Here is a 21,269-nt window from a genome sequence, read left to right as displayed (position 1 = left end):
GATGGGAAAACCTGGAGTTGCCCTTACCATTCTCCCACTGGTCAGAGTAAGGAGGAGAACCGCGGCTCCTTCCCTGGTTATTATGGGATTTTTGCCTCTAGTAATTATCTGCTAGATAGCTGGGCCACTCCTTTCTGCTTCACCCAAACTAAAGAAAGTAGTTTTTGTTTTTACGTCCTCTCCCTTAGTCAGCAATCTATTTGGAGTAACAGGGCGTACTTAGCGGGAGATTTCTTTCTTTAATACAGTCAGAAGCAGATAACAGTTTCATTTTCTTGGATACTTGAAGTATGAGAAAAGTATGGTAAAGTTTGATTGTATAGGTTTTAATTTCTGGCCTCAAGGTAATAATAATGAAAATCCTAAAGTTGTATATTTTGAAATCCATTTTACATAAATGAGGCTGGACTGCTGTAATAGTGAGCTGCAGAAGAATACACCCAGTATTGTCAGTGACTGCAACAGGATAAGGAAATGCTTTCTCTGTGGTGTGTCTGTGAGTCTGAGAGAGAGAGTCAGCCAGTGTATATGTGTGCAGAAAGCTTTCAGCAGTCAGATCTATAAGGGGGATAGATACTGTTCTCCTCATCTGGAGACTGTCACTATGTAAATGTAACATTTGATGGTCAGCTTGGAGGCAACATCATGCACCCAACGATGACACTCATATTGAAGTCAAGCAAACATGGAATCATTAAGAGAGAAACAGTTTGGATATATTTGTCTTTAATTACAAGTGCACAGCTGGTTGATTTCATCATACAGATCACATACATAAAGGAAAAAAAATTACATTTCAACAATTACAGTATTTTCTACTGTAGTACCTTTGCTATATACCATATCATACATAATGTAGCATGTAGATCTGCTTGGATTCTTTGCATGCTAAATAGGACAGCTTGCATGCAACATTTCCAGACTGTCATCTGCCTTATTTATTGATTTTAAAGAGAGTTAGATGAGAGGATAAAAGAAAACAGGTGAAAACCTCACCATTTCAAACAGTTCACGATGAAAAATCTCATATCTCACCAGTATCCAAGCTCATTTTGACCCAAATGAGCTGAAATGTTTGGACAAGAGATCATCCTTTAAGCCTTGTATGCTGAAGTGACAACATCATCAATCTTTTCCCAAAGGGAAGTGGTATTCCAATTGGGACCTTTTTGATGGAAAATGATCAGAGAATAATTAAAGAACACATTCCACATGAAATCAGTCACATTTCGTCCATTTCAGAGCCGATAATTTCTTGAAATGTTTACATGAGAGAAAAAAATGTTACATTTCTTGTGTCATCAGACGATAGAGTGGCTCTCCCCTAGCTGCTGATCTTGGTCAGCATCTTGTTGATGGCCTGTTTGACGTGTGTGGTGGAACTGCGACGCCTGGCCTTGCCCTGCACGGCCTTGCGGCGCCTCACCTCGCGGCACAGCTCATGGAAAGCCTCGGTCACTGCACCACCCTCATTGGCACATGCTGAACATTCATAGAAGGCACAAGCCATTTCAGCTGCCAGTCGCTCGCCTTCCTCTGTGCCGACCTGCCGGACATGGTCCAGATCAGACTTGTTACCCACAAGGACCAGGGGTACATTTTTCGGTTTCTTCACCTCCTCTAGGAGACTTCGGAGCGGCGCAACCTCCTCAAAGCTTCCTCGATCTGTGATGTCGTACACTATAACAAATCCATCACCCCAACGCATGTGGCCCTCCTTCTGCTGGATGTCCTCCTGAGGGGAAGACCCAAAATTTGATGATGAACTTCTCAAAGGAATAGTTTGACATTTAGAGAAACAAAATGAGAAGGGTTAGGGAAGCACTCACGTCTTATGCAGCTTCCAACCTTTGTGCTACTCTAAGCTAACCAGCTTCCAGCTGTGGCTTCATATTTACCATACAACATCAGAGCAGTCATTCTTCTCCTCCAACTCTCATGTTACCCAAAATATACTATAAACTATATAGAATATAGAACCCTTACATTTTCAAAACAAGATACGTTATCAAAAAAATAATAACAATAATTCAGTTGTCAAGCTGAAAGCAAGAACTTGTTTGATACCATCGTTTATACCCACCACACACTTCATCTTTCTATGTCTTTTTGTGGTAAAGCATAAAAACATCATCCAGTTTTCAGCATATGTAACACATCAAGTTTCTTTATGAAGAGACATTTGTGTTTCCTGACTCCTTCCCTCTGCTCTCTCCCACACCTGCTTGAGCCAGAAACTGAATTCTGCAGCCGTCTGAGGAACATTCAGGCATGTGCTCCTAATTCAACCACACTGAAGCAGAAACAGACGGCCCGGTTCTAACAGCACATAACTGGTCCTGTGGCAGACTTAAAGTGTAACTTGACTGAAGAGGGGTGCACAGATCCTGATCTCATAGTTATTGATAGAGGAAGCTTAAAAAATTCCACATCCCTCTAGAGGACAGATAATAAAGTTTGACGTTTGTATACCTGACCGACTTTTGAACCTGAAATTTATGAGATACCAAGAAGACTCCAACCCCACAAATCATGATAGCATTAGCACAATGCTTTCATACATCCAGAGTCAGGAGATGCCTGACATCCAATTCAGTCGTGTCTGGAAACATTCAGACCTCATCCTGATGCCAACTGAAAATAGACTACAATATACTGAGAGAGAGAGAGAGATGACTTGGCTGAAGTGTCGCGGGGGAAATCAGCCACCAGCAGAACACCTACGCAGCACTGCAGCCTATTTATCTTCAGCCATAGGATTTACGCAAGCTCTCCCTCATGGCCAGGACTCTGCAATGCTCCTGTCAGACTGCAGGAAATTACCACGTGAAAGTGCCATTCATTCTAATATCTGCTCCCACTGCAATTCTTCAAATGCATGTCAGTCCAAAATAACTATCGAATATCTCTAAAGAAGAGACAGCAAGATGATACCTGAGCATTCAAGTTGGCTTGCATTGCAAAGTGGAGTCATCTCACTAGTTTACAAAGAAAAATAAAAGTATGGATTGTTTTTGAATAGCAGTCCTCCACACCAGCTGTGCCTGACAGTATATGTGTTAATTTTTTTATCACTTATATATATTATCTTACCATTTCAGTAATATAGGAAACATAATTCACTTTGGTTTTGTATTCATCTTTTTTACTGGGATCACTAAAATACTTGTGGGGGTATAGAAGTAATTTAACCTTTCAGCTTTTTTTGTTCTGCTATTGGATGGAGAATTCATTTAAAAATGTACACATAAATATATGTTATTTGAACTAAGTACATTTTTCTTTGGTTTTGTATATGTGGTGCCAGAAGATGTCAGAGGTGGTAATTAACTACATCATTGTGCAGAAAGAAACATACTCGGCTACGGAGACCTGCTAAGCTCACGTCTTTCTTACTGCATATCCTCAGATTAATTAATTAATTTTTTTTTACATTTTCAAATTTGTAGCCTTCAGCCCCAGCTGACACTGACTCAAGTGACACTTGGTGTCAGACTCCCGTCATACCGGATTCATTTCAGTGGAATAAAGTAAAGCTCTGGGCAGAAACTCAATACCCACCCACATAATTTAATAATATGGATAAATCTGCCCCACACAAACGAATGAATAAGAAGTGAATAGGAAGTTTTCTTTTATATGATTTTATATAGAAAGGTCAGTTACTCATAGATAGTGTTACTCCACTTGTCTATAATGTCTTTGAGACTCTGGAGGGAGCTTTTTATCAGACATACAATGTTAGGGGTTTCTTACATCAGAACTTAAGATGTCAAATATTTAACAGAGAGTCAAACTTTGAGCATAGATTTTGAAAGACACGTGTTTAAAAGGGAGGGGAGTCTAATGAGAACAGTTCATAGACAATTCATTAGAAATAATTCATTAGAAACTAGAAATTAGAATTAGATACTGACAGATATGTCACCTTGTTTAGACGCTTACCCACCACCATGGTGGTGAGTTGAAGATAATGGGTTCAGGTCTTTATATTTCTGTTTTGTTTCCTCAAATAAAAAATGTTGGACACATGGTTGGATTAGACACACAGGGATAATGTCATAGTTTGTTGCTTTAGTTTAGTAGTTCCTGTTTTATGTTGTAATTTTTCCTCTCTTGCATCTTGTTTTTCTTTACAATTTCTATGTTTCTTTTTCCAGCTTTTTGCGTTGTCGTGATTAGTTTGATCTGTGTCTCAGTCAGTCAGTTCTCCTCATGTTACTGGTTTTCTTGTTTAGTTTTGTATTTCCCTGATTTGGATTATTCTTTGTTTGGGTTGTCTTATTCCTGGTTGTCTGGTCTAGTTTGCTTCTGTTCAATTTAAGTAAGTTTAGTAAAGCTTCCGTTGTTCATTTTACCCCTCACATACTCGTGTCTGTATTTTGGGTCCTCTATTTTGGAGTTTAACTTTACAGATTACTTATCTCACCTGCCCTGCAGTGTCCAGAATCTCCATGGTGACAATCTCATCATCAATGTTGGCTTGATGACGATATGTTGATTCTGTAAGACAGAAAGATACGAAGAGTTAACACAGTTTTTAGAAGTTCAGTCTGATGTGAATCATAACTTGATAGTAGTAACACTTGACTCTAATATGGGAGTAAAACTCGTAAAGCATTTTTTTCTACCTTGCATATCACTATGAAGGTATTTTAAAATGTGTGTACAATAAGTCATCATTAGAAAAGTGGTGAATATAATTCCACCTACTATTTTTCTGAATGATTCAGAACATCACACATCAAACTGATAATTACTGAGTGAAAAACTAAAGCGTGAATGATGCATGTCAGTGCTTCACTCGGCTTCTTTACTATTACACTGACTGACTAATGCAAGCAACTGATGCAACACCTCAGTGCTTTGGCTGGATGAATGCAATGTTCACTTGTTTAAATTTACATTTATTTACAATGGGTGTTAGATTTGTTACCATACTCTCATTTAATTCCAGTATAAACTTTGCCCTCTGGCCTGCCTGTCGGGCAAGAAGTGCTGCCGTGTTTGATGCAGCCAGACCATAAGGGCTACGTCCGAAATGGACAACCAAGTTTTTCTGGAGTTATAGTTAAGCATTTTCACACCCAAGGTAGGGAACGTCTGTTAGAGGTAAAAGAAAACAACAACAACAAAAAAAAGCTGGCTCAGACAGAAGGGTTAAAAACACTTTTCCATTAAACCATTATCTCGTGTTTTGGAACAAACCCTTCTGTTGGTTTCAGCAGGTTGTTGGACTAGGACGGATCCTGCTGGGTGAAGGATGACTCCTTCAATGACCTGAAATGACCTGAGCTTCACCTCTGTCTGGTTTGAAAAGCGTCTTATTCCTGGCACAGGAACACAGGTGTGAGCTGTGACTGTGACCTCTCATTCCTCCAGCACAGGAGTTATCTTGCCTGAATTGCCCCCCTTATAAAAATCCCATCTGTGTAAACACCTTGCAAAGAGCACTGAAGCCTCAGAAACCCTCCTTGTAAAGAGAAAAGAATCTGCTGGGTTTTGTCTATATCTCAAGCAGAGAGCTTAGGCCAGCACTTTCTAAAAGCTTTTCGGCTTTGTGAATCTGGCCCTACAATTGTTTTCAGCTTGTGACTCATGTCTTGTTCGCTCTGCTAGTTCTTGATGCACGGCTCTTCCATGGAGGGAGAACATGAGAACGCTTAGTAAGAAAAAAAAAAATCAATGTTTAAAAAAAATCACCAGACTTCAGTCTTTTTCTACATCTTGTCCCTTCCGTCAATTTTAACTTTTCCTAAGTTTGTGATTGGATGTTTCTTTCCAAAGTGCACCATGGGATTTATATTTAATTGATTAATCAAAACAGCTTGCTCATCACAGTATTTCGTATTGCTTACTCAAGGACACATTGTCGGTACCCGTAAAATGATTGGAACTTTAACCACTACTTTAACCATCCGGGTGCCCCCTGTGCTCAGCAAGGACCAGCGATCCACGGCTGGTCCCGGATCGTTTGGGGGCAGCCGTGGCCTAGAGGTTGGAGAAGCGGCTTGTGATCGGAGGGTCACCGGTACGAAAATTTTGAAATTACCTTTTCCCCCCTCCATGACTAAATTGCTGTCATCACATAGTTTAGTGACACATTCAAAAACCTCAAACCACAAACAATAACACTAAAATCCTGTCAAAAAGATCTTTGGATTGTCATTGAAAAGAGCTTGTTGTTGCTCCAGTCTCTGCACGTCGACGCAGCTGTGTCCCAGGTGCGCTCACCTCTCCGGGGGATAAACTGCGTCCTGTGACGTCAGTGAAATGTCACAGAGAGCCAGAGGTGGAAGTAGAGTGGCGATTTATAGCTGTTTGGTTGGAGGCATGAGGAGCCTCTATGAGGAGCAGAGCCAGAGTCTCACACAGCAACCCGTGGGACAGCCTATTTCAGGAGACATCACTCCGTCAGCTGCAAACACGTCCACCCCTCTGTGTATTTGTTGCTAAATGCACTGACAGAGGGCAGGGTTGGGGATGATTTAACCTGCCTCACCATCCCATCTAAAGGTCTTGGAGAGAAACAAAAGCAGTAATTTTCCTGGCAGTGTGCAATTCATCCCTCATAAATCAAAACCCCTCACTACCTGATGTCTGTGGAAAGAGAAAGTGTGACACCACACACAATCCTGTTTGGTGATACAGCTTGTCAGTGCATGCTGTCCTAAACTGCTCCAGCAAGCAGAAGAAAACTGCTTTGCTCTTACACATGTTTTACTTTATTTCCAAAATATTCATACCAGAAACTCCCTCTGCACCGCGTGACACAATATTAAGCACAGCTGTTGTTGTGATGCCAGAAGAGATTGATGAGAGTTCATTTCGCTCTGTCAAAGGAAATTAGATTCTGTAACTGGATGATGAATAGGGACAGAAATGACAGTTGTCATATTATGGCTATCTGAAGTCTGAACAGCTACTGTTTCTCATTGTGTTACAGGAATGGGATCCAACTGGGCATCTTATAACATCTGCGGTGCACACTTCCAGTATCTAGTAGTACCAGCTCAAAACATCAATCATATCTGAACCTCATTTTCATGTGTTTTTTTTTTTTTTTTTTTTTTTTTTTTGAATCCTTCATTATAACACAGGAACATTAGGATGTCACAGTTGATGATGCGTGTCTACCAGATTCAAGTTTGAATGAGGACGGAAATGAGTGCAAAAGAGGTTGAATCACACAGTTTACCACATCTTCCTGCTTGGCCGACATAGCATCTGTGAAGTCACCCACAGGTGTCTGAGAGGTTTTTTTTTAGGCCTGGATTTCTGTTTGGATTTGGTCTAGCTCCCATCACAGGAGCCTCAACATGTACATTTTGTAAAATAACATAGGCGTTACATGTTTTTAACAAAAGTAAAACTTTTAAAGTTGCTATCACATAGAATAGAATAGAATAGAATGGAAGAAAACTGCTTCTGAGGCCCTGCCCCTTTCCCTTTTTAGTGAGTGCAGCAGTCCAGGGGTAACTGCACATTTACATGAGTCAGCTGATGTGTTTTGGATGTTTGTCTTTAGCCGTGTACGGGACACTTCCACTCAGGCAGATCCAGAACATGCTGGAGCAATGAATACATGTTTACCAGCTAAATCTGAGATGGTCTTTGTTTGGAACGAAATTCTACCAAAACGAAACCCCCCCTCCCCACAGTATGTATCCCTGTACTACATTTCCCACCAGGCCTGGGAGCACCAGGGACTGCTGATGGTAGAAAAGAACATCTGAGCTCGTGTATGACCCTGATCAAAATAAATGAGAAGATAATAGATGGAGATGAATGGTGAGCTGTAGGCACTGGAAGACATATTGAGATAGATGAAGTGCAGCCCACGTTCTGGCAGTAATCCTGCGTTTTTAAGACCAGCACTCTGCACGCACACCCCCCACCTGTGTGATGTGTTCGTAATAGGGTCATAATAACGTGTGAACCACTTCATGGGTAATTTCAGCCGGGCAGTCTGATTGGTCACAGACACCCTCCAGCAGTGCTGTTATTCCCATTATCCACCTCACGCTGTGCTCCCTTTGTGACGCCAGCTCTTGTGGTAACCAAGGAGCCAGCTATTGCTCTTTTCTGCTTTCTTCTTCTTTTTTGTGTTAAATCATGTACACTACTTGAATATTATCAAGTACGTATGTTGTATGAAACTGGTTCATGGGGTAACAATCCAAAAAACTACTGAGGTTGTCAATGTTGTGCTATATTTGGAGGAAAGAATTCTATCCTACCCTAAAATTCCATCCCGAATGCCAAACACATAAAAAAAATACCTGGAATATATGTGTTCCTGTGTTGTTGCCATAGTGGCTGTGAGATTCCGATCAGCTTGTTCTCTCTTAAAGATGTGACTGATTAAACAAGAGAATATGCTACCAGGTGTGGTCTCTGGGTAATTGGTAATTGCACTCTGCTGAGGTGCTGCAACTCTTATCACCAAAGACAGACATGGACAGAGAGAGAGAGAGAGAGAGAGAGAGAGAGAGAGAGAGAGAGAGCACCATGGCAGCAGTACAGAGGCTCTGACCTGCCACATACAGCCAGGAAATGAAAAGCATCTTACAGAGGAGTTGTTATTATGCCCCATAATTACAGTGCAGAGAATTGCCTCAATCTGCATCAGTGTATAAAAAGACCAATTCTATGTTTTATAAAGATGAGGGCAGGAAAAAAAAAACTTACCTGCATTAAATCTGATGGCATCACTCCTCTTGAAAGCATTTAATTCACCATGAGTAATGACTTAATTTTATCATATTCTGTGTTTTTTCTTTGTGTCCCTTTATAGAGATGGGAGTTGTATATACATGTAGGGAATATTTTCAAATGGAAATACACATATTTGTTCACTTTGCAAGAGTTAGATGAGAATACTGATACCACCCTCATGTCTGTAGGCCCCTGCTTTCTGTTCACACTAACCTCATCAAACTGGATGCTATATTTAGCATACTGACATGACAGTGATATGATTCTGTCTCACGCTTGACAAGAGAGCATTTCCAAAAGTGTATAAATACTGCTACTTAGCCGCGGTAATGCTTGCAGTAGGAGTAGTATATAGTACTGATGGCAACAGCAGCAGTATGTCGTTATTATTGCAGTAGTCAAAGAAAATGGGACAGCAGTAAATCAAGTCAGTGTAGAAATGGTGATCATGGTAATACTAGTGAAAGAGACAGGAATCAGCTTGTCTTACCGAGTGTTGGGTCGTACTCCCAGATGAAGCGTCTGGTCAGAAATCTCACCACCAGAGCTGAAGGGGACAACAGAAAATAACATAATATGAAAAACTTAGCAAGTTGGTTTTCGTGGCTTCCAGAATATATTGGTTTGAGCGTTTGTACTATGAGTGTACATGCATGACCATCGCTTTATAAAGACACTGATTGTATCTGCTGTCCTAATATGCACATCTGCTGACAGCATGTCTACCTCAGTTGCTAATCAGCTGTGGATAACCATCAAGGACACAAGATCCAAACCACTTGAATACATCTCTCATCTGAATGCTAATAGAAAAAAGAGTTCAAACAGCCTTCAGGATGAAACGTCTGTGGTTTAAGTTCATTATTAGCTGCTTCTCTCAGCTGGCTCTTTGCACCATCAGCCTTCATCACAAATAATAATGATAATAAAAACATTCCCAGCAGGCAGTGACTCACTCTCTTAATGGTTTACCATCAGCAAGTAATCAGCCGCACACTAACATTGATTTCCTTCATACAGACAGAATTAGAGGGCCATTACCTGTGATTCACGCAGCGCTACAAACCAGTCTGTGTGTTGTTTGTCAAAATAAGAGTACCCGTAAACACCGATCTGAGGTTCAGAGTGAAGTCTGAAAACTAAAAAATTTCTTCAACCGTAAACAAAAATCTCAACTGTTCATATTCGGCTGTCTTTCCCAGCAGCACTTGGCCCATTTCATCCAGAAGCCAATGATCCATTTGTTGTTTTGATTCATCTTATCAGCAGGGCCACACAAACTATTCTCTTCTACTTATCATAATAGTATCATCGCCTGGTACAGCACTGCAGTGATATCCAATTACGGCCCTGAGTGTTGTGCTTCCCTTCACTCCCCAGGAAGTCACTGCATGAGGTACATGTCTAAGTTCTGCAGCCATTTGTCTGAACACAGCAGTGTTTCTTGTTTTAGCTGGGTAGGCACGAAGATGTGTAGTGCTCTAGAAGAGTGCAAACTTGCTCCCAACAGAATCAGGAAATGCTCTTTTATAAAATGCTACCTATCAAGCTATTTATTAATGTGGCTCCCGAAGACAGTCAGTTATATATGAATGTTTTTTTGTTAATACACTTATTTACCTCCCTGCAAGAGTGAGATGAAAAGATTGCCATCACTGTCATGTCTGTGCATAAAAATGGAGCTAGAGCCAGGAAAGGGTTAGCTTAGCTTAACTTAGCATAAAGAGTCAATACACTTTTTCTCTACAGAATTAACAAACTGGACATAACATATTGATTAGTGAGCTTTAGAGGTGTTGGTAGGCGAATTTTTAACTAGGCTACCTGTTTTCCCACTATTATGTTTATGCTATACTGAGCTTAGTGGCTCCCAGCTTTAGCACCACAGATAAAACACAGTGATATTCATCTTGCGTCACTCTTGGAAAGCTAATAAATTATTATGTTAAAATGTCTAACTCTGCTTGCCATGCTATGATAAGACTACATGTTACAGTTTGCTAGCATTAGCTACTTGGAGTGCGTCTGTGACCAGGGCACGGACCCATAATGGTCACAGATGGGTCCAGAACCCATGCCAAAACCACCTTTTTTTTGTGCACACACATCAACATGAAAGTGTTCGCTTTCAGTCCACTCCTCTGCAGGAGCTGTCATGTGCCCGAGTGACTCTCAATGGACCTGAGTGGTCCACTTGAGTCCAGGCGTGTATCTGTGTCCTCATGTCAACTTACTGAGCTGCTTCTTGTAGCAAAGAGACTATGGGGCCACAGCTTTGCCTTTGAACTGGGGAAAAAAAGCATCTGTATTTGCCAGGCCTGTTTTCCGCTCATAATTAGCCACGACAAGGGAAGGGAAGAAAACCCATTATGTTGGCCGAAGTGTCGCTGCCACGTTTCACTGCTCAAGTTCGGCCTTTGAGCAGAGGGCATTGTTTGATGATGACTGAGAGTCTGGTGTTGAAATGTTTCAAATTGTCATTCACACATACACTTCACCCTATAGTCTCAAACACAACATTACAGACAGGCAGGTCTTTTCATGTTGCATGAACTGTCCATAGCTTCTTTTTTCCTCTTTGAAATGGTTTTGTTGATGTTGTTCCTCAACATACTGCATATAGCTTTCCTTCCTGACGCCCCTAATGTGTTTTCAGGAAAAGGAAGCCATGCAACTTTCATTTACTCCCCGAATGCACTGAAAGCAGAGCAGCAGCAGATAACTTGTCGTGCTGTTAAGAAGACAGAATGACACACACATTTCTTCTCCAAGCACATTTACTTCTCTTGTTCTGCACTAAATTTCCCACTGAGATTATGTCGTGGTGTCTTTGCTATAGCGGCTTGGATTCCAGGAAGACAGAACAACCAATGGGGTGTGACGTCTTCTCCTCATTAGCAGTAACTGTATCTCCAGCTTTTCACTGCCACTAGAAGAAATGTACACATTGAAGAGAGGGTTCTTTGTAACATGCATCAGTATGGATATTGCGGCCCACATTCACTCAAGGTTTGCAGGGGGGAATAATGTGCACTGTATCACCAAGCTGACCAGATCACAAAGGAAGGCAATTCATTGACTGTGTGCAGTGAGAAGAAAGCTGATAACAGTGCTGGTAAAATAAAAAACAAAAAAACAAAAGCAGCTTCATTGCGCCTGTCATGGTCTAAAATAATGCTTTTGTGGAGACCACCAGTTTTGTCTTTGTCCTTCTTTCAGTTTAATTGATAGATTACAATGATTAAAATTGAGCCACAATGTTAAAAACATTTCAGCTTTCCTGACATGTTAATTATTAGTGGCTGTGTTAAGATGTGACATAAAATAATTGGTCATTCAGCACAGTAACTATTGGCACCATCATCACAAAATAGCTAAGCAGGAATAAAGGATTTCCATCCAGTCCAGTCAAAAGGTACCAAAACTAAAGTATGTTAAGTGATGGGGAAAAAACATGCACATATTATAGGTGGTGATCAAGCGGTGAGGTTTTGAACGAAAATTAGATGTGCCTCATTTGAACAGTGCAAAGTTAAGAGATTTCCATTCATGCAGCCACCAATATCCACACTCATACATCCATAAGGGCAATAAGTAATATGTGATTTAAACATTTTTAAATACTATGTCCAGAGAGATCTTTAAGACAGATTGCCCACACAAATATTTGCAAGTAATCAGATCAGATTTTTTGCGTCAAGACATCACTAACTGGGTTGCTGCGGTGACGGTGTAGGCATCAGAAACAACATAAGCTGGTGACGAACACAGACTCACAGTACTAACGTATAAAGTTGCCTACTTACACATCCAGAAGACATGGAACAACATTTGTATTTATTTGGAGTCATGTTTCTGGCAGCCTAATGAATGTAAATTCACTCCTGTGTTTTGGTCTCCTCCAACTCCTCAGGGAATAATATAACAATGAGCTGAAAGGAGCTCAAATGCTCTGTGTAGCTGAGGGGAATTGCAGAATCCTATGATAATTGGTGCACACAACCACTTTCACCTTATACAGTCATTTGTAAAAGTAAGAATATCTTGTTTCTTTTCCTTCAAGAGTTGTACTCTCACTCACTGTCAAGATCCAAAGTCTTCAGTCAGGTTTCCTGTGGCAATGGCACCATGTCAATAGATTTCATCACCTAACATCTGGCAGGGAAATATGTTTCTTAAAATTGAATAACACCTACTTTCATCTTGTCTCCTTGTCAGTGGAGGTATGATGACATCAAGCCATCTTTGTCACAAAAAATCAAATTTCTGTACAGTGTTAGGGTGAATATGGGGGTGGAGGAGAAACTACTGCTGGTGTTTATTCCCTGATGATACAACTTTAACATGGCAACACAAACAGCATGCTACTTTCCTGCCATATCAACTGGAGCTGTTGCCACATAAGATCCACTATCTGGCATGCTGACAAAATCAATAGCCTGTTACTGGAGGTGGGCTATCATGTCTCTCACATTTTCAAGCTATAAACTGGTTTTTAACAACCTGATATTTCCCAACAAATATTGCAGCTGAGTAAAAAAATGGACCTGTTTTATGAAATTCTCTACCCCAAACTTCAGAGGGCCATTCTGAGTAGATGGATGGAGAGTTTTCAGATTTACGTCAAACACATCATCCATGCAAGGTGTTTGCCAAAAAACGCTTTTGTCCAAAGTGACCTAATCACATTAGCAGCAGAATGTTGGACTAATTGCAAACAAAGCCAGAGCAATTAGCGGCACCCATGGCCCCGTTCTGAGCCGGCACTGTGTTACTCATTGAACGGTCTCTATTGATTCCCCACGGCCATCAGACGGACACCCATGGCTCTTTGGTTCCCTTCGGCCACAAAAACACCTCTTTACTGGCTGACAAGTGTTGCTCTCCCAGTGCTGTGCAGCTGCAGTTAAGTTTTGTACCTATTGTGTTCATGTCATGTCAGTTCATGTCATACAGGCCAGCTGTGTAGGTAAGACTGGAAGAGAAATAGTTAGACTCGGTCCGACTGAAAAAATCAGGCAGCAGCAAGCAGGCAAAAAGTATCAGCATTTAATAAAAAAGGCTTTTTCAGTTTGTAGTTTTTGCAAAACTGAGCTAACACACAATTACATAATCTGTGGTTGTACAACTGCAGACAGCATAACAACAGTGCTTGATATATCAAGTGAACACTGGTTAGTGAGATACTATACCTACAGATAGCCTTTCTGACAACAAAAGCAAAATTCATTTTTACTCCCCCCCCCCCCCTTTTTCAATTCTGATAAACTGACATCTAGCTGGGATAGGCTCCAGCTCCCCTGCGACCCTGACGGATAAGCGGTATAGAAAATGGATGCATGGATGAACTGACATCTTGGTAATTCAGATACTTGGTCCACATACTTTAATGCGACCAAAGATAAATCCAGTTGTGATGTGGAATAAAAAACCCTGCTAAACTACTGCTAAAACTATCCTTTCTAGTTAGCAGTTGTCATGAGCTCCTTTTGACTCTAAAGGAATTAATTTGATTTGTTATGGCTAGGGTTAGGTCATATTACATATGAATCATCTCAAATGTTTATTTACATGCAAATACTAATAGTTTGACAAACAGACACCTAGTGAAAGAGAGAACACATTTTGTTTGTAGGTATTGCATTCCTCACATTCTGCAATTATCCAAAGGCAGAGTGCAGTATTATTTCAGGCATTGCATGGCAGTGATTTTTTGTTTCATAAAATAATCAGCCCCTAAAGGTATAAATTAAGTGCAAGGTGAAATGCATTTGTTAGTATAGTACAGTAAATAGTTTTGCAATCTGTGCATGTTGTGCAAGCCTGAAAATCTTTGCCTTTTTTGGACAGTACTGATGGAAAACATGCTGTTTATTGCAGCATGTATGCATTTGGTGCTTCACCCAAATCATTATACATTTTTTATATGTAACTGAATGTTCTGCGACCACATGAATAACTTCATCTCTCTTAAGTTCATGAAAGCTGTGAAACATTAAGAATGCAAGAAATGTAAATAATTGAGTGACATAAACTCTCCTGCAAGAACTCATAAAAATAGTCAAGAAAAATCCAGTTCCGTTGCACACACACACCGAACAACGCGTTTAGCTGCTTGTGCTGATTGATGTCACCAGACTCGTTGTAAATTTGCTCCTCTGCTGGCAGGAAGCACTGTTTTTCTCGTGTTTTATGTGAATAGAAGAGAGGTGAATCATTAACCGTACTGTTTCTGAGGTTTTATTGCATTTCTGTCAGAAAAAATGCAGACGGTTGCTGCCCTGCTGCTGTGTTGGAAAGTAACATTTGCATATGATGTGCTTGCAAATGCTTGTGAAGTACTAAGATGTTATGAAATACGGTGTCAACAGGATTTTTCTGCCATTCAGTGTATCCTTCACTGCAAAAACACAACTGACACTTCTGTTCCAATTTTCACGTAGTTTGAGATTTAAAAACACATAACTAGCTGAAACTGCTAGCCCTCATTCCCAGTCAATATCCTCACCACTTATTACCAGAGATGTTGATCACTGATTTATAAATTGCACAGCTTTGTGTACTGATTATTGATTTGTGATTTCCTGCAAATCTACTCAGCTTTTAAAGGGAAAGTGATAAAATTAGACCCTTTCAGTCCCCTGGCTTTGCAGAATCACTTCAGAAAAGCTTCATCATTAATCCTAAACATCTGCAGAGCTTCAGCATTTACACAAGGTGCTACTGGACTAAATCACTTCCACTGAAGGATAATTATAAGCATAATATACAAACTCAACCAGTGTTTTCTTCTGTGTAAACAGACATGCATGTCTTCACACGCACTGATCCTAGAAACAGACAAACAAATTAGCAGAAGCACCCAAACCACTTCCTGGACAATAGGTCAGGCCACTGGTCCCCGTCCCAGAGCTTTCCCAGAGTTCCTTTCACCACCAGTCTCTCCCTGGGGCATGTCAGCATCCCAAACCACCAACACCAAGCCTCTCTGGAACTGCTGGATAGACATAAGCTGTAATTCTCACTATAAGGAAATGTATGTAAGTCTGTGGCAGAGGGAATTGGTGGAGTCCCCATGGTGCAAGAGGAAATATTAAATCTCTGTCTACTGTCAGATATAAATGAGATCAAGTCAGATATCTTATCATCTCAGCCCCTTTCCAGATCAGATTACAGCTTGCCACCAGACTCCATGCATATTTATTCTGTTATTTGGCCAGTAGAAAGTTTGTGGGAAGTAGAAAATAAGCAGAGTAACAATAACACACAAGGCAACAGTAAACATGTCATCTCCCACAAGTGATGACGTCACTGTCTGGTTTGACTGGGAACAAATATTTCACTTTGTGTGAGCTGGGGTCCAGGGGGATTCAGGTTTTGATGGTGGTTTTGAACTGCAGCAGACAAAGCACAAGTTCTGGCAAAAAAAAAAACCAAAAATCAGTACCAAATCTGTAAGCACCCATTTTAGGCTTATCAGAAACACTAAAATTGTCCACTGGCATAAGGCATTTTGGTAGCAGCATGTCCTTGTTCATTTTGACTGAACTAAGAGTAATCCACATCTACACCAAATCATCATAGACTTGTGGATGTCATGTCTCAGCTGAAGACATGACGTCCAAAATATATAATAATGAATACTAAATTAAAAACAGACTTGTCAGAAAGGTTTACCCTTGACAATTCATCAACATTAAATAAACAAATAAAAATAAAATAGGGAAAGACTATTTGATATGCAATTTTAGTTTTTAGTGTAGCCCATGTCCCATCTGCTAACATGGAAGGGGAGGAGTTTATTACGTACATCACAGCCAGCCAGCAGGGGGCGATCAATGTATAAGCTTCAATGGTGAGGAGCTGTCACGTCATCTGTCTTCATTTATACACAACATGGGTATCCTTTCAAGCAAGTCAGCAGGAAACATTAAGTAGTCAGCCATGGATAGCATTCAACCAACTCACAGAGCTAATGTATAAAATATAAAATCTGAGAAAATCTGCCAGATGTCATCAGTGCTCATCTGCTAGAGACCTGCTTTTATGCAACATCTGAAATCAAGGACCATTTTTTCATAAATTACTATTTGTGAGTGTAAGTCTGCTTCTGTTATCGCCATAAATTGCATATGAGCCTTTTGAGAAAAGAAAAGCTTTCTCCTTTGTTGTGAGTGTTTGCTTAACTTCGTAGACGTGGGTAATATGCATCATTGATGGTATTTTCCCCAAAATACAAAACCAGTAATACTTCAAGAAATCTAACCATCTCTCCAGATCAGCTTACAGCTGGCCAATTATCAGCACATGACTCCTCACTTTCTCTCTGCATGAACCTAAACTCATTAATTACTGAGGGTTGCAGATTCCTGGTTATCACCATTTAAATTAATGAGATGTGGGGCATAATCAGAGCAACTGCTCTTCTGTGGATAATAGACCAGCTTTCCATTTTCAGCCATGCTTAATTAACCTTTAGCTATGGGATAATTAATAATTAGGCTCATTTCTGTAAACATTGGGTAAATTACATCTTTTAAATTTTTAAACAACCTTTGAGCGCTGAGGAGTTTTGCATGAACCCTTTTTAAACTCCCACTTAATTTCCATCCTCCCAGCATAGACTAAAAGTGCTACCACTTTAGCTGTAGTATGATATTAATATAAAAGATAAATATAGTATAGATAATAGATAAATAAGTTCCTTTCTAAAACTTCACAGAATCATAAGTCACCCAGTTTTGCCCAAAAGAAGACCAGCAGTGAAAATTAATGCATCTCTCTTTTAACATCAATGCGAGCAGCTTCCAGCCTGTGGCTGGCATACAGCCTACAGTTTAAATGTGTTGTGCAGTGAACACATTCCCTGTGTCACAGGAAGGCATTTTGGCAGCTAGATTGGTTGTGTTGCCCGAAGGCAAGTTCTCATAAAAACCAAACTGCAATTAAACCATCAGGAGCAGAGTTTTTCTCTCCTGAGCCATTAAATCACCCTCTATCAAACTCTGATGCAGAGGGATTTGCTGCAATCATGAGCGGCGTAATTACCCCAATAATGTTGCCAAGACAGAGAAAAATAATCTTTATCTTGTGTTGACAGATTTGTAGACAACACACAGAGCCCTGTTATAGGAAATTAAAGTGTCTTCTACATAAACATATATGTATATAATCAAAAGACTCTCTACTCGTGTTTCAATCCAGAATAGGCAGCTCTTCAAAGTAAAAAGCTTTAATATAAAGTGCATACAGCACCTGCTCAGCAGCATACACCAACTAGATGGTGACATGCACAATTTACTGGCTAAAGAGATCAATATAAGCTGGTGAAGACCAAAATAGAGCTGACGTTTCGTAGATCAACAGAAACATGACTAAATGCTAGGAGAAGACAAGAAAGGGAGGTGAGGGTTGAGGTTAGAGAAAGATGTAATAAATGTCCTTGACTGGACTCTAACCAGGGAATTTGCAGTGCATGGACAGTACCACTGATTTAACACACAGCATATGTGATAAAAGCTGCATAGAGGCAGAGTGATGTCACTTGAGACACTGTTGGCTCAGTTCAAGACTGAAAATGAAAAAAATCTGGGGGTGCAGAGTTAGAAAGAAGTGAGCTTAGCAGACCTCATATCTGCTCAGTTCTAGAGGCTCGAGGCAACATTAGCTGCTTCCTTTGAATTAGATGACCTGCTGTTTTCAGCCAATCTGAGTCTGGTACTGTGTGTCCTCAAAATTGTTCAGTAATATCTACACTGAGGTCCACAGAAATTTGACTCAACTAATGAAATTATTTTTGTAATAAGAGCAGCTCTAGGAAATGACTCTGCGACCAAAGGGGACAGTCAATATAATGTAAACACGTCTTAGAAGAAAATCTAATTAGGTCTCTTAGATAGATTGATATAGATTGATCATACTTTGTCAGTAGGTTTGGTCACCAGAACTTGACTTTTAAAACCAGTATGAGACAACTGCAGAATGGGTGAGCGATTCTGTAGAAACTCTGGCTGTGAGACTCAGCAAGGCCTTAAATCTCAGATTTTTTATTCATTTATTTTTTAAATTTCTGGTCAAGTGCCCCCAGTACTCCATCATATTGGCATAGCTGATTCAGTCACTTTGTTTGCACAAAGTTGTTTGGCCACCCTCTGAGAAACATTAGTCTGCCTTATATAATGCCTCAACTTTTCAGTGCCCCTCCGGTTGAATACACTTTGCCTTCACACTATGAACATGGGTGTCTCTTTGAACACAACAAGTCGCCGTATGTATCAAATTCACTTTGAATGAGAGTAAAGGTCAGACAAACTCCCCTCCGCTCAGCTTTGGACGAGCTCCATGAACACACAATGGCAAAGGGAAAGGCAGTCGTTCTCCTCGGGGCCCTGTGGCTCCGTAAAATGGGACACCCGAGAGGCTTTGATTTCACATCTCTGAAGATGCAAAAGGACAGAAACTCGCATTTGTGAGGTTGGAACAGGAAGGGCGTAACGCCACATTCATCCCTTTAATTTAGTCTCTAACAATAGCACTGCAGTGCTATTCATCAAGAGCCATGTGTGAGGCAGATGAGGGCAACCACACCTTAGAGAGTGATCGGCACTGTGACTACACGCAGAAAGGTGAAGCAGTGTGTATGGAGAACAGCTGGGAAAAAGGGAAGTACCTTGTTTAACCTTTAACATCATCACCACGGGTGTTTTGTCAGCCGTGTTACCTGTGTTCTTAGAGGCAAAATATTTTCAAATGTTGGCTTAGGAAAGCAAATTTTGTAATGTACCCTTTCGACGTTATCAGGTGGCCACTGTTAAAATGTGGTCAACAAGTCACAAGTTTTGCAGGCATCCCAGACTGATCCGAACAAAAAACAAAAAAAAAAAAAAACAAAGTCACAAAATGGGGAGTATGTCAGTGGCTTCCAAAATGCATACGGCCATTGAAAATGATTCCTGTCACTGTTGTGGTCTGTCATCGCTATTGTTAAAATAATAAATGAAAACAACAACAACATACGTTCTGTTGGCCCATCCGTTTACCCGAACATCTTGCTAGCGCCCACCAATCTTTCTGTGACATGTACTGATCACGATGAGCAGAGGGTTTGCAGCTGTCTTTGCTTGCTGTGTACTGCTGAAAGGAAAAGACTGGCACACCTTTTTTCAATTTTCTTAATGTTGCCTTCACAAGCAAGAATCTCCTCCAACGATGGAATGGGAACATTGCAGGAGAAAACACAAGCGGCCAGCATGTGATTGAGCAGTGATGTTCCTTTGTATGTGAGTGATCCTTGTTGTGCTCAGCTTGTTGTAATGTGGACAGAAAGTGATTCTTCCTAGGCAGCGACAATGTGCTAAATGTGCTAAGTGGCACCAAAATTAATACATACAGAGTAAAGCTCTTAATCAAAATTTGGAGATTCAGTTAACACGAAGTTGTTGCATTAATGAAGAAAATAAAAAGCTGTTTGAGGTGGGAGGGAACAGTGTTGAATAAATCAAAAATCACTGAAGCCCTTAATATTAAACATTAACCTGAAGCTCAACTGAAAACGCGGCTACAGAAGCAAATAAAAAAAAAGAAAATACTTGATGGATCTATCATGAAATTTTAAAATGCATCACTAATCTCCAGAGACCAAAGCTGTTAAAATCAAGGAGGGAAATAGCCAGTGATGACTCACACGCTGGCCGAGGACGGCAGCAGACTCTACGGGTGGAGAATGGACAATATGTGGAGGCGGAGGAGAAGGATGAGATGTGCTCTAAAAATAATCCAACAGTATAAATAAGCACAACCACTACAGGAAGCCCACCTTCCTGTGACACAATCATTTCTCTTGATAGGCCCACCATGTCTTTGTGTGTGTCATGGAGAGACTGATTAATTTCCTGATATTTATACCGATTTAAGGCATAGAACATTGGCCACCAGGAAATTCACTCCAGAAATAAATCCTCTCTACACCCGTGGGTGCATTGTGGAAGGAGTGAATAGGTAAATAGAAACACTGAAGAAAGGTTAGGACACGGAAACAGGCAACTTTCAGAGAGCTCAAAAAGATAAGGTGAACAGCAGAGACACCTCGTTCCTTTCTAAGGACGAAAGGGAGCTCTGAGCCGCAGGTAACTCATTCAAGAGAGAAGGAGGCGGAGGAGGATGGAGAAGGACGAGCATAGTGCAGGAACGCAGAGGGAATTCAGGGTCTTTGACGGTTTAAAGAAGCCTCGGAGCTGTTGGGCTGCAGTAACGGAGGACCGACCGGCCTACTTGCCTTTCAGAAAGTGCTGCCCCTTAGTTGCACTATGTATTGCTGTAGTTGAAATTGAAAAAATACTATTTGCTACACAGTTTGTTCTTAATTTGTCAAAATTATAACACTCATGTGCTGTAACAAGACTAACTGTGTTCAGACAGAATACAAGGTGAGTTTTCGATGCAGTATGATTGCATATAAAGCAAATGAAAATGTTTTCAAAACACATGCTCAAAATGTAAGTCCTCACTTTGGGCTTTATGAAAAATTAGAGGAATGCCAACATGATTATAAT

At 40.5% G+C, this 21,269-nt stretch overlaps 1 protein-coding gene across 3 annotated transcripts in view; it reads right to left on the bottom strand.

Annotated features, from left to right (window-relative positions):
* Nucleotides 1–21,269, bottom strand: part of rerg (RAS-like, estrogen-regulated, growth inhibitor) — a 36,497-nt gene continuing 15,228 nt past the window's right edge. For 2 of the 3 annotated variants that reach the window (XM_046379157.1, XM_046379158.1), the window contains exons 3-5: nucleotides 9,209–9,265; nucleotides 4,430–4,503; nucleotides 1–1,735 (exon numbers count right to left, since the gene is read on the bottom strand). In XM_046379157.1, coding sequence (XP_046235113.1) covers nucleotides 1,325–1,735; nucleotides 4,430–4,503; nucleotides 9,209–9,265 — 542 coding nt within the window. In that variant the 3' untranslated portion in view covers nucleotides 1–1,324. The remainder of the gene's footprint in view (nucleotides 1,736–4,429; nucleotides 4,504–9,208; nucleotides 9,266–21,269) is intronic. The other variant, XM_046379156.1, reaches the window with a different exon arrangement.

Source organism: Scatophagus argus, chromosome 22, assembly GCF_020382885.2.
Source record: "Scatophagus argus isolate fScaArg1 chromosome 22, fScaArg1.pri, whole genome shotgun sequence".
Classification (NCBI taxonomy): domain Eukaryota; kingdom Metazoa; phylum Chordata; class Actinopteri; family Scatophagidae; genus Scatophagus; species Scatophagus argus.
The sequence above is the reverse complement of the archived record's forward strand: the minus strand, read 5'-3'. Positions and strand labels throughout refer to the sequence as shown.